Below are 12,768 nucleotides of genomic sequence, written 5' to 3' on the forward strand. Positions count from 1 at the left end.
AATTACTCATTAGTGAGGGAGCAATTGCTGAATTTACGTTAAGGGGTTAACTTTACTGAGACTGAACTATTTGCTGAATGACTTAAAATACCTTCTTAGAGTTTTTTAAAAAAATGAGTACAAGAGCTTTTTATAAGTGACCTAAAAACACTTCCTAGCCCTGCCTGAGTGTGAGCGGCGAGACTGCTGTCATCCTCATGCCCCAGGCTCAGATACATTTGTACGCCATGAGCACTGAAGCGTATGGAGCAGGACCTATCTTATTCTGTGCTCTGTAAGGTACCAAACAAAGTCTGGGCACTGCATAAATAATAAGTATCCAGCCCAACACTGAGCTCTGGCTTATTTAGGGTTTCCCTTGTCTGAGACCTAGAAAAGCAGTCAAGAACTTGACCATGGCTTGGTAGAAGTAGCTTTACTGTTAGCTTTGCTACCTGCACAGTCATTTACACATGGTATCTGAGATGCATCACAACAGCCAGAGGAGAGCCAGAGAGAGAGAGATTAAAGCCAGAGAAGCAAGGCTTGGCATGACAATAATCTGTTTGGGCGGCGTTAACTTCAGAAGGGTGAGGCAGGCAGGGAGTGTGCGTGTGTGAAGTTGGGAATATTAGAGATGGGAGCCCTGCATGTAGCAGCGGGCTCCTCAGTGTTGCTCTGTGTGTGCACCCTACACAGAGCTTTAGGGTGGGGTTTCCCAACATGCTCAGCACTGGCCTAGCTCTGCTCCCATTGATGTCACTTGTAAAACTCTCATTGCTGCTAATGGGGGAGTGAGGCCACCATCACGTGCCTTGGGAAATGCCACCCTCATGCTCACTGTGCAGGTTTGCTTTCTAAACATGAACTCTCCAAATCAGACAATGAAAAACCAGAGCGCCTCTGAAATGGGAACTATTTCTTATAGGTCACCCTGAGACAAATGTAGCCAGCTGAACTCAGAGCAGGAGGCCCCAGAGAGCTTCATAAAGTGGTTACTGTGAAACTGGACATATTTTGTTTCCTCTGCTGGCGAGGGGACTTGGGACCCTACATTCAGGGCCTTTCCCCATCACTGTGGCTTGTCAATCACTCTGGAGTGTTGGGGTCCATGTAAGGCCAAGAGCTCTGATGACTAAGCCAACATGCAGCTGAGAAGGAAGCACCAGCACTTAGGAGCTCTGCAGCCAGCTCGTAAAAGACTGACCCTCCCTCCCCAGTTTCATTTGATATTCATGTTAGAAAACATGGGGCCAGTCTCCAAATGGGAATTTAGCTGTGGAGCAGTTTAGCCTCTGCTGTGATCACAGGCTGTCTTGGTCTCTCTGTGCTGCTGCTCTGCCTTCACTAGGGCACACCCAGGGAGTTAGCCCAGTTCTGCATTGTGTGTCCTCTACAAGGGAATGTTGCTGCTTTTTAACCACATGTACCCCAAAACACTTCACAGAATGTACTGAACCAACTGTGCAAACTGGAGCTCAGTGCAATCCCCGGCTAGAGTGGAACATGTCAGCTCCTTCCCAGACCACACCAGGTCAGGCAGAAGACTCCTGTTTCCAATTGAAACAGCAGGGGGAGAGCAGGAAGGCCAGATACAATTTGGCCAAGAGACTGGGACCACACCCTTATTTTTGTGTTCCATGATGATGGGAAGCCAGCACTCCCTAGCACCGCACTGGAGCATTGCGGGGACAACTAACCCAGAACGCAAGGCAGCCCGATTGACTCCCCTATCTGGAGCATGCACGCAGCATACCTTAACGCTATGCTGAGGCACCAGGGTCAGGCCCCTCCTAACTGGCAGTCAGCAATTCTATCAAATGAGATGGAAGGGAGTCTCTCCCCATCCAAGCAGGTAGGAGCCATGCTGAGCTGGTCCCAGCTGGGAGTGCCCCTCCCCTGGCCGTGCAGAATTGGTCTCTGCTGGGAGTCCCCTCCCGCCAGTAGCAGGGCCGCCAACTCTCATGATTCTGTCATTAGCTTTGTGGTAGCCGACGTTTCTCCCAAGCCCTGGCTCGTTGAGTCATGTGATTACATGAGAATTTTCAGCTTTCATTTAAAAGCAATCAAAGGTAAGTTTCTAGGCAGCCCTCATGGCTGTGGAGAAAAATGTGACCCAATGCAGCCTGGGGGCTCTGCAACTAGCTCGTAAGAAATAAGAACCTGGAATTTATTGTTTGTAAAAATCGCATGCTTGTTTGGGGCCTAGTTTGTAACTTTTGACACTTAGGGTTGGTGATGCTGTGGCAGAGGGGGCCTGTAGTGGGAAGCCCCTCTTTGCAGATCTTACATGTCTTATCTCTGCATGGATTTCCCTCCCTGGGGCCTGTGCAGGGTCAGGTCAGAAAGGTCTAGTACCTCAGAGCGAACTAGGTGATGAAAGCCTCTGGCTGAGCAGCAAGAGATCGAGCAAGCCTATGTGCTCCTCTGCTGCCCCCGCGAGGGCACGGGGGTTAGCACGCCCTACAGCGCCTGAGGGGGCTGCAACATGTCCCCACAGACCGAGGCAGACAAGGCCCTGGTCTACACTGGGGGGGCTCGATCTAAGTTACGCAACTTCAGCTCCGTGAATAGCGTAGCTGAAGTCGACGTACTTAGAGCTACTCACCGCGGTGTCTTCACTGCGGTAGTCGACGGCTGCCGCTCCCCTACCGAGTCTGCCTGCGCCTCTCGCGGCGCTGGAGTACAGGAGTCGACGGGAGAGCGCGCGGGGGTCGATCTATTGCCCCTAGACTAGATGCAATAAATCAACCCCCGCTGGATCGATCACTGCTCACCGATCCGGCGGGTAGTGTAGACATAGCCAAGGAGGGGAGCAGAGCTGCAGAGGGGAGGGAGTTGGGGCCAGAGGGTAGGGTGACCAGATGTCCTGATTTTATAGGGACAGTCCCGATTTTTGGGTCTTTTTCTTATATAGGCTCCTATTACCCCCCACCCCCGTCCCGATTTTTCACACTTGTTGTCTGGTCGCCCTACCAGAGGGGGTAGTGGGGCCCTAGAGGCTGCACACGGGGATATAGACAGATGAGGCCAGAGGAGCTGTGCCAAGAGGGGGCTGCATCCAGCAGAGGGGCTGAGGCTGGAGAGGAGGGGGCTCTGCCGGGAAGTCCGGGGCTACATCGAGGGGCGTAAGGCAGACATTAAGTTGCCTCTAAACCTGGCTTGATGCAATTCCAGAATTCGGGGAGGAATCCCAGGGGTGAGCCTGAAGACGGCATGGCCAGGGCTCTCCTTGCTCTCTGCATCTTGATGAGCAAGCCAACCTGAAGATTTTGCAGGGAGGGCACTTCCTACAAACAGAGGCCCAGGCATGCTGCCCCTGGGCCAGAGGTTCCCTGCTGGCTCAGAGATACTCTGCATGCCCAGAACAGGTCTCCTCCTGACTCTGGATCACTGATCGTTTACTCTGTGCTTGTGAATGGTGAGTGATGCTGCCCACTGGATGATGCCTGATCTCTCCTAGGAGAACTGGTGATGCTGCAGGAATCCCAGGGAACAGGAGGGATATACGGGGGCAGGAGGAGTTTATTTGTATCACAGACAGAACAGGATTATTACACTGGAAATGCAGCAGACTGCAGGCCTGGGCCCCTACACTCGCTAACAATATTATATTAACTTTACAATGCAGTTGTCCTAAATAACACAAAATGCAGTCACAAAACAGCCGGAGGCAAATGTTTTCCTGATCCCAGTGCATGGGTCACGAGTGGCTCTATTGCAAGCAGGAACAGTCCAGGTTTAGTACTGTTGAAGAGTTATACTGCAGTAGTGCCCAAAGGCCTGGGTCAGGGCTTCATTATAGACAGACAGACACACAGACAGACACATAATCCCTGCATTTCTTGCATAAATCTACAAGCCACTACAATGCTATAATTAACGTGCTTAGAAGGTATTTTTAAAGATGTTGCTTAAAGAGGCAGCCCCGAAAGCGGTGAGAATTTGTCTGGAGTTGGAAGGTGTAGCTTTGCTGAGAAACTATTACATTAAGATGTAGGTTCAAAGAATGAGGGAGTAAGATTCTGGTCTGCAGAATATACTGTCAAGCCTGACTGGAACTTAGCCTTGAAACTTGAGTTCTGTTCAGTTTCTTGCACACTAAAATTTGGGTGATGATGCTTACAAAAGCTCTAAATGCCACCAAACTCTCAGGCCAAGTGCCACTAGAGAGAGCGAGTCATTTGAAAGTTTCATACTCCCTTTATAAACATGGCTTCAAAATCTTGTGCATTTCCCCAAGCTCAAGGTCCATTCCCAGGGTGCAGCTGCTTTTCCTGCATGGAAGAAATGAAATTTCATGGCTCAGTGTGCACCACTCTGACCAGCGAAGCTGTCAAAAAGTTGTTCATGTCAAATTTGATGTGACATGAACCTAGGGTGTATAGCAGCAGGAAAAGGCAAATTTCTGTGCAGCTGCTTGTTTCAGTTGCATGAAATACAGGCTGTTTGCACTCAGCACTAAGCATTTTGTTCTGTTCGTGTTGTGCTGCATAGGTTTTCTGGGCTCCTGTGTTAGTGCCTAGGCTTGGAAATGGCAAGCAGCATGAGTCCTTAGTTTGTCTGCGTCCCACTGGGCAGCGTGGCAGAGCGACAGGAGACCCACTGTTTGACGTAACTCCGTGGGAAATCCTCTCCTTCATTTTCAAGTGTGATGGATCCAGAAGTACAGCCTGAATTGGTCTGACTGCTTTTCTCAAATTCACACTCGATTGGACTCCCACAATCTGAGTCCACAAATCCACTGTCAATGGTGTCTAAATCTATGCATATTGCTGGGTAACCATCACCAGTTCGTGTATTAGGAGAGAAAAAGTCATAAGGGCCATCGCTATAGGAAACACTTTCACCATCTGGAGAAGGCAGAGAAGCTGGACTTTCTAAATCCCACTGCTCATGATGCAGGCAAAGGGCCTCTAAAATACTCCCCATCCCTCCTCCCAGGGCCTCTGCCATTGGGCGATGCACCGAGGGACTTGCACTCCTCCATGAGGGTTCCATAGACACAGAGCCAGAGGAAATTATGTTATCTTGTGCACTCAGGGCAGCCAGAGGCAAACTGCTGGAAATTTCACTGTTGTCACCGTCAAGATTAACCTTGGGGTAGCCATCCTCTCCATCAGCATCCAGATGTTCATGATCCCGGTGAGCATTGTTACAGTTGCATTGTGAGTAACAAGGTGTAAATTCATCAGCCACAGTTACTGTGTCAATAGAGAGATGACCATATGACTGGTCCTGTGTCCCACTGCTACTATTCGAACTGGACAGATGGGACTGGCTGTCCTGACCGTGCATGGCCAGGCAAGACATGCAAGTCTCGCGAGGGTGATCTTTATTGAGTTCTTTCAGCTCCTCAGCTGCAGTGTTGTGGGAAAGGTGTTTGCTGTAAACTTCTAAAACTTCTGGAAGGACAATTCCCCACTCAAAGAAATCCAGTGTTGCTTTGGTACAGGATGCACCAACCCATTTCTGCACAGAGACACAAGGAGAGAGATTATTAGCGCTGCGCTCAGTGGTTGCCAGCAGCTAGCAAATCGCATTGCCTATGGGCAGGGGTGGTATGAGGTGGCGGCGGGGCTGAGACTTGTGGCTACCCAAGGAACTGAATTGTTTTTCAGAGGGAAATCAGACTCTAACCAACCAGGAAAGGCAAGAATTTCCATGGCATTATTGCCAGGCCCAGCAGCTGCAGGAGAATTATCTGTAATTCAGTTCAATTAGGTAGTTTTATGTAGCTCTTCATTTCATTGTTTGTACTTGCCCTTCAAGCTTGGAGTGTGTCCCTGCCTTTGTACTCCGATTGTTCTGGTCAAGCTCCTAGCCTGGCCTTTGCTCCCTCATCACACAGCCCCTACCCCTTTACCGGACCCTGCCTCCCGCTGCATCCAACCCAGCAAGCCTAGCCTTACTGCTCTCTGTCATCGTCTCACACACACGGCTCTGCGTGCTTGCTATGCTGCCCCCTATGTCTAGAACACCCCAAACCCCGTTTGCTGCAGCACTGCCCTGGTCTCTGCTCCGTTAGGAGTGTACATAATCCGAGTTTCTTTGTGTGACCTGCCCAGCCCCAGTACATCCCCCTCTGCTCTGTTCTCACCCTCACTTGTCATGTCCTATGTACATTATGATTTAGCCCATAAGCACCTAGGGGCTGGGACATATCTGTCTGAAGTCGGGGGGGAGGGGAGCCCTCATGGTTGTTGGGCACGGCCCAAAGAAGAATAAATACTTCATTGTCGTTATTTCTCAGCTGTCACTCCTGGCTGAATCCTCTAATTCTCTTTGAAACTCTAGGGGCTTGTCTACACTGCTAAGGTCGATGTAACTTACATTGCTCAGGGGTGTTAAAAAACTACCCCCCTGAGCGATGCATGTTACATAGACTTAAACTGGTGTCCACACCACACTATGCCAGTGGGAAACGCTCTCCCACCAACATAGCTTCCGCCTCTTGTTGTGGTGGAGTAATTACATTGACGGAGGAGTACTTTCCTGTCAGCATAGTGTCGGCGTGGTAGTGAAGACAAGCCCTAGCTAAAACCAGATGTTGTTCCAATGGCCCTGTACTAATTAATATCAATCATTTATATTGCAGAAGTGCACAAACTGTGCTGGGTGCTCTACAGACATCTAGACAAACACAGTCCCTGCTCCAAATTGCTCTCAGTCTAACTAGACAGAGCAGCGAAATGTTGGGGGTCAGGTTTGGAATACTGCTTGTTACCGTCTCACACGTGACATGGAAAACATACATTTAAAGCTGCAATCATAAGGTTTGTGTTGATTAATTGATTTTTAACCCTGGCTGTCTCTGAGCTGTAAAGGGTAGGAATGGGAAGGTGCTTAGAAAGTGCAAAAGGCTGTTTACAAAAAAAGTGCAAATCCCTTTTCTTGGAGTTAAACAGGCAGAATGTATTTGCTGCTTGCCTGCTATCTCTCACTCCTTCTCCCAAGGGTCCAGTTCCACTCAGAGTACAACAAAATTGTACGAAATAACTAGTAAGCAACACTACTCTGCTTTCATCTCTGTCTGTATTTCTTGCAATACGTTCTCTAACAATGCTGCCTGCACTTAATAATGGGAATCACTTTTGACACGGTCTCCCACAGTATTCTTGCCAGCAAGTTAAAGAAGTATGGGCTGGATGAATGGACTATAAGGTGGATAGAAAGCTGGCTAGATTGCCGGGCTCAAAGGGTAGTGATCAATGGCTCCATGTCTAGTTGGCAGCCGGTATCAAGTGGAGTGCCCCAGGGGTCGGTCCTGGGGTCAGTTTTGTTCAATATCTTCATAAATGATCTGGAGGATGGCGTGGATTGCACCCTCAGCAAGTTTGCAGATGACACTAAACTGGGAGGAGTGGTAGATACGCTGGAGGGTAGGGATAGGATACAGAGGACCCTAGACAAATTGGAGGATTGGGCCAAAAGAAATCTGATGAGGTTCAACAAGGACAAGTGCAGAGTCCTGCACTTAGGATGGAAGAATCCCATGCACCGCTACAGACTAGGGGCCGAATGGCTCGGCAGCAGTTCTGCAGAAAAGGACCTAGGGTTTACAGTGGACGAGAAGTTGGATATGAGTCAACAGTGTGCCCTTGTTGCCAAGAAGGCCAATGGCATTTTGGGATGTATAAGTAGGGGCATTGCCAACAGATCGAGGGACGTGATCGTTTCCCTCTATTCGACATTGGTGAGGCCTCATCTGGAGTATTGTGTCCAGTTTTGGGCCCCACACTACAAGAAGGATGTGGAAAAATTGGAAAGAGTCCAGCGGAGGGCAACAAAAATGATTAGGGGACTGGAACACATGACTTATGAGGAGAGGCTGAGGGAACTGGGGATGTTTCGTCTTCAGAAGAGAAGAATGAGGGGGGATTTGATAGCTGCTTTCAACTACCTGAAAGGGGGTTCCAAAGAGGATGGATCTAGACTGTTCTCAGTGGTAGCAGATGACAGAACAAGGAGTAATGGTCTCAAGTTGCAGTGGGGGAGATTTAGGTTGGATATTAGGAAAAACTTTTTCACGACGAGGGTGGTGAAGCACTGGAATGCGTTACCTAGGGAAGTGGTGGAATCTCCTTCCCTAGAAGTTTTTAAGGTCAGGCTTGACAAAGCTCTGGCTGGGATGATTTAGTTGGGGATCGGTCCTGCTTTGAGCAGGGGGTTGGACTAGATGACCTCCTGAGGTCCCTTCCAAACCTGATATTCTATGATTCCCTGCCAGCCAGATCCAGGACTAGAGTATGCCAGGCACATCCACGGACAAAAATGGAGACACCCTTCATTCCACCAGCTCTGTACGGGGCTGGTATGGGAATCGTGATGGAATAAATGGGCCTAGAACAGTGGTTCTCAAACTTTTGTACTGGTGACCCCTTTCATACAGCAAGCCTCTGAGTGCGACCCCCCCCTTATGAATTAAAAACACTTTTAAATATATTTAGTATCATTATAAATTCTGGAGGCAAAGTGGGGTTTGGAATGGAGGCTGACAGCTCGCAACCCCCCATGTAATACTCTCACGACCCCCTGAGGGATCCGGACCCCCCAGTTTGAGACCCCCTGGCCTAGAGAGCCAAAGGTGCTAGGATTCCACCCTCTGTAAACAGAACAGCTTTGGAGTTGGTATTTTTCGTTCTTCCATAACTCAGAAATTACTGACCAGATTTTCATTGAATTAAAAATAATAATTAATAAAAGACAACAATCAGCCCTGAGCCCTCTCTGGGCTAAGCCCCTGCCTGGGGAGAGCAGAGAGCTAAGGAGGAATGTTCACAAAGTAAAGAGTAAGTGAAAACAAAGCCATAACTGACCCTCACACTCTCCGCACTCACTACCCACAGCTGCTACCAAGACTCCAAAGCATCTGAGAAGGGACAAGTCCATGGAGTGTGGTACTCTGACTGCCTTTTCCCTCAGGGCTCCCTGTAGAGAATTTCCAGCTTATTTGCAAGAGGAATACCTCAGCTGCCTGGTTTTGTGCAGACAGACTGTGGTTGAATATGTCCTAGAACAGTTGTTTTTTGCCAGCTGGTAATAAAGTCCCTGTTCAGGTGTTAGCAAGGTCACCACATCCTCTGTAGCGCCCTTGTCTGTGCATTTCGTGCTGCGGCTGATAACCGTGTGGGCGACTGTTGCTTTATTCTGCAACTTTATTAATTTCCCAGAAGTTTCTCAGCTTCACCATTTTAGAAATGAATGACCTTTCATTCCCTCTCAGCAGCCTAACGAGGAACAGAGTGGGCAAAACCCTCTGTCCCAGTCCAATGGAGAATGGCTGTCACTTTTCTACCTCAGAGCAGGAAGTGACCTCTGTCCAGAGCGCTGAGACATCCTTTGGGACGAGCAATGCTCAGGGCAGGGCTGCTGAAGACAATGAAAGAATCACTGCAGTTTGAACACCTGTCGCCTACGGGGCTGGGGGTTATTTCAGGGATGCTGGTTTAACCCAAACTGACACCAAATCAGCAAACATCTCCAAATGTACATTCCTTCCATGCAACGACCAGGAAAGCACAGTTCCCCCAAGGCCGCCCCTCTGCTTCCCCAACCGGCCCTACCTCAGTGGCTGGTCAGCACGGCCCCTGCCTTGCCCCCTCCTTTCAGCGTAGTAAGTAGACCTGGCTGCCCTTGCTGAGCTCCCAGCTGGCAGTGCCTCCCTGAGTTGCCTCGGAACCATGGCTGGGATTAGCTCCAGGCTCTCGTATGACTTGGCTCAGCCTCTGGCTAAGGCAGGGGTGGGCAAACCTTTTGGCCCGAAGGCCACACCTAGGAATAGAAATTGTATGGCGGGCCATGAATGCTTACAAAATTAGGGTTGGGGTGCAGGAGGGGCTGATGGCTCTAGCTGGGGGTGCGGACTCTGGGGTGGGGCTGGGGAGGAGAGGTTTGGGGTGCAGAAGGGTGCTCTGGGCTGGGATCAAGGGGTTCGGAGGGCAGGAGGGGGATCAGGGCTGGGGCAGAGGTTTGGGGCACGGAAGGAGGCTCAGGGGTGCAGGCTCTGGGCAGCACTTACCTCAAGCAGCTCCTGGAAGCAGTGGCATGTCCCTTCTCCAGCTCCTACGTGGAGGCACAGCCAGGTGGCTCTGAATGCTGCCCCGTCCGCAGGCACTGCCCTTGCAGCTCCCGGTGGCCGCAATTCTCAGCCAATGGGAGCTGCGGGGGCGGCGCTTGGAGTGGGGGAAGCATGCAGAGCAGAGCCCCCTGGCTGCCCCTATGTGAAGGAGCTGGAGTGGGGCCATGGCGCTGCTTTCAGGAGCTGTGTGGAGTGGCTCTCAACCCTGCTCTCCGGCTGGAGTGCTGGAGCGGAACAAGCCCCAGGCCCCGCTCCCCAGCAGGAGCTTGAGGGCCGGATTAAAATGGCTGGTGGGCCAGATCTGCCCACGAGCCATTTTAATCCACCCCTGGGCTAAGGGCACCCACCCCTGGGCTAAGAGCACCAGGGGGGCGGGATGTTGTAGCACTTGAAGGTCCCTTTCTGGGAGTTAGTAAGAGACCTCAGCAGCCTCACACTGCTGAGAGGGAGTTTCTTCTTTACCCTGTCAGAGAGCTGAGCTGGCTTATGTCCTGAAATGGGAGATATAAATTTATATTGTTTATCTTCTCTACTGTAACTGTGCACGCGCTTTTAGACAGATACACAGCCGGTCCTTTTAGAGTCCTGCTAAGCCCTTGGCTTCAATGATATCTTGTGGCAGTGAATTCCACATATTTATTATGACTTACATAAAAAATGCTTCCTTTATCAATTCTAAGTGTGTTGCCTTTCATTGTCCTTGAAGGTCCCTTTGCTCTTGTGTTATGAGAGAGGGTGAACGGGAGTGTGCAGTGATTCTCCTCTAGACCAGGCAGTATTTTGTGTACCTCTGTCAAGTCCCTTCTTTCTAATTACACCAATCTTTTCAGTCTCTCATGATACACACTGTCTCAAGGCTTGTAATCAATTTACTTCTTTGTCTCCTAACACCTTCTATTTTTACTATGTTCTTTTGGAAATGCTGTGACCACACAGCACATGGTGTGCCAGGTGCAGACCTACCATTCATTTATGGGATGGCATTATAATATTTTCAGTATACTATTCTAGTCCATTTTTTATATATTGTAATTTTCTGCAATTCTGAGCTAGCATCTCATGGTGCAAAACTGGGAACTCGTTGTGGGAGTCAGCTGCTGCTTGGATCTGGGGCTTGGGTAACCACTCAACTATTATGCAGTAAAGGCAGGGTCATGTGCAGGGAAAGCGGTTTATGCTGAGGCATCAGAATGACTGCAATGAGAGCAACAAGATGGCAAAGTCCCCGGCGTAGATGCCATGGCTGATCAGCCTCGGGGAGAAACACCCAGGAATAAAGAAATGTGTTTCAAACCCCTCAGCAATAAGTGAGGTGAGAGGAGTGTGAAAGGCTTGGTAAGTTTAATGGAGGTGCAAGAAGGGAAGAAGGTGGAAATGGAAGAAGGGAGCAGAGAGCAGAAGGGGAGCTGGGAGGGGCACTGTAATGGGAGGCATGTTTTATTTTGTTCTGCATGAACCCATGAGCAGAAAATATGAAACTTTACCCTTTTAACCAACAGTCTCTTTGGGCACCTGGCTAAAGTCTCTACATTAGGGCGCAGCTGGTGTTTCTCCCAAGGGGGTCAGAGAAGAAACAGAAACAAGAACTAGCTTTTGAAGTGCCTCTAATAAGACCTGCTTTAACAATAGGTTTTGTGAAGGAAGATGAGGTAATGTGAAATCTGTATTCGGACACGGGCATTATCCCCATTCATCCATTGTATGGCAGGGTCCCCTCTGAACCATGCACTGAAAAGCACATTTGGAATTCACAGTCTTTTCCCCTCACTTTAAAGTCCATCAGAATTCCATTGTGAACCCTGCTCTTTGCATGCCATTTAGCCAGAGAGGGAAATATTAAGGATTAAGGCAAAAAAGAGTTTGGCTGTTTTTAAGTAAAAAGAGAATCAGGGTAACTAGATAAAGTTACTGACTAAGACAGATAATATCATATTGCCCCTATATAAATCCATGGTACACCCACATCTTGAATACTGTGTGCAGATGTGGTCACCCCATCTCAAAAAAAGATATATTGGAATCGGAAAAGGTTCAGAAAAGGGCAACAAAAATGATTAGGGGTGTGGAACGGCTTCAGTATGAGGAAAGATTAATAAGACTGAGACTTGTCAGCTTGGAAAAGAGACGACTGAGGGGGGATATGATTGAGGTCTATAAAATAATGACTGGTGTGGAGAAAGTAAAACAGGAAGTGTTATTTACCCCTTCTCATAACACAAGAACTAGGGGGCAACAAATGAAATTAACAGGCAGCAGGTTTAAAACAAACAAAAGGAAGTATTTCTTCACAGTCAGCCTGTGGAACTCTTTGCCAGAAGATGTTGTGAAGGCCAAGACTACAACAGGGTTCAAAAAAGAACTAGATAAGTTCATGGAGGGTAGGTCCATCGATGGCTATTAGCCAGGATGGGCAGGAATGGTGCCCCTAGCTTCTGTTTGCCAGAAGCTGGGAATGGGCGACAGGGGATGGATCACTTGGTGATTCCGTGTTCTGTTCATTCCCTCTGGGGCACCTGGCATAGGCCACTGTCGGAAGACAGGATACTGGGCTAGGTGGGCCTTTGGTCTGACCCAGTATGGTCGTTCTTATGTTCTTATGACTTCAGAAGGATACGCGCCTAACTCAGAGATAGCTGCAGCTTGATGAATGTTACTGGGCTGGTTATTTACCTCTCCAGGTGTAACCATGTTTCCAGGCTGTTACCTAC

General features: G+C 49.2%; 1 protein-coding gene across 2 annotated transcripts in view; it reads right to left on the reverse strand.

The window, feature by feature from the left end:
* Window positions 1-3,486: 3,486 nt before the first annotated feature.
* The window catches only part of IL21R (interleukin 21 receptor), a 43,915-nt gene continuing 34,633 nt past the window's right edge, over window positions 3,487-12,768 (reverse strand). For both annotated transcript variants that reach the window (XM_077828012.1, XM_077828011.1), the window contains exon 9: window positions 3,487-5,451. In XM_077828012.1, coding sequence (XP_077684138.1) covers window positions 4,534-5,451 — 918 coding nt within the window. In that variant the 3' untranslated portion in view covers window positions 3,487-4,533. The remainder of the gene's footprint in view (window positions 5,452-12,768) is intronic.

The sequence above is a fragment of the Eretmochelys imbricata genome, chromosome 10 (genome assembly GCF_965152235.1).
Source record: "Eretmochelys imbricata isolate rEreImb1 chromosome 10, rEreImb1.hap1, whole genome shotgun sequence".
In the NCBI taxonomy this organism is placed as follows: domain Eukaryota; kingdom Metazoa; phylum Chordata; order Testudines; family Cheloniidae; genus Eretmochelys; species Eretmochelys imbricata.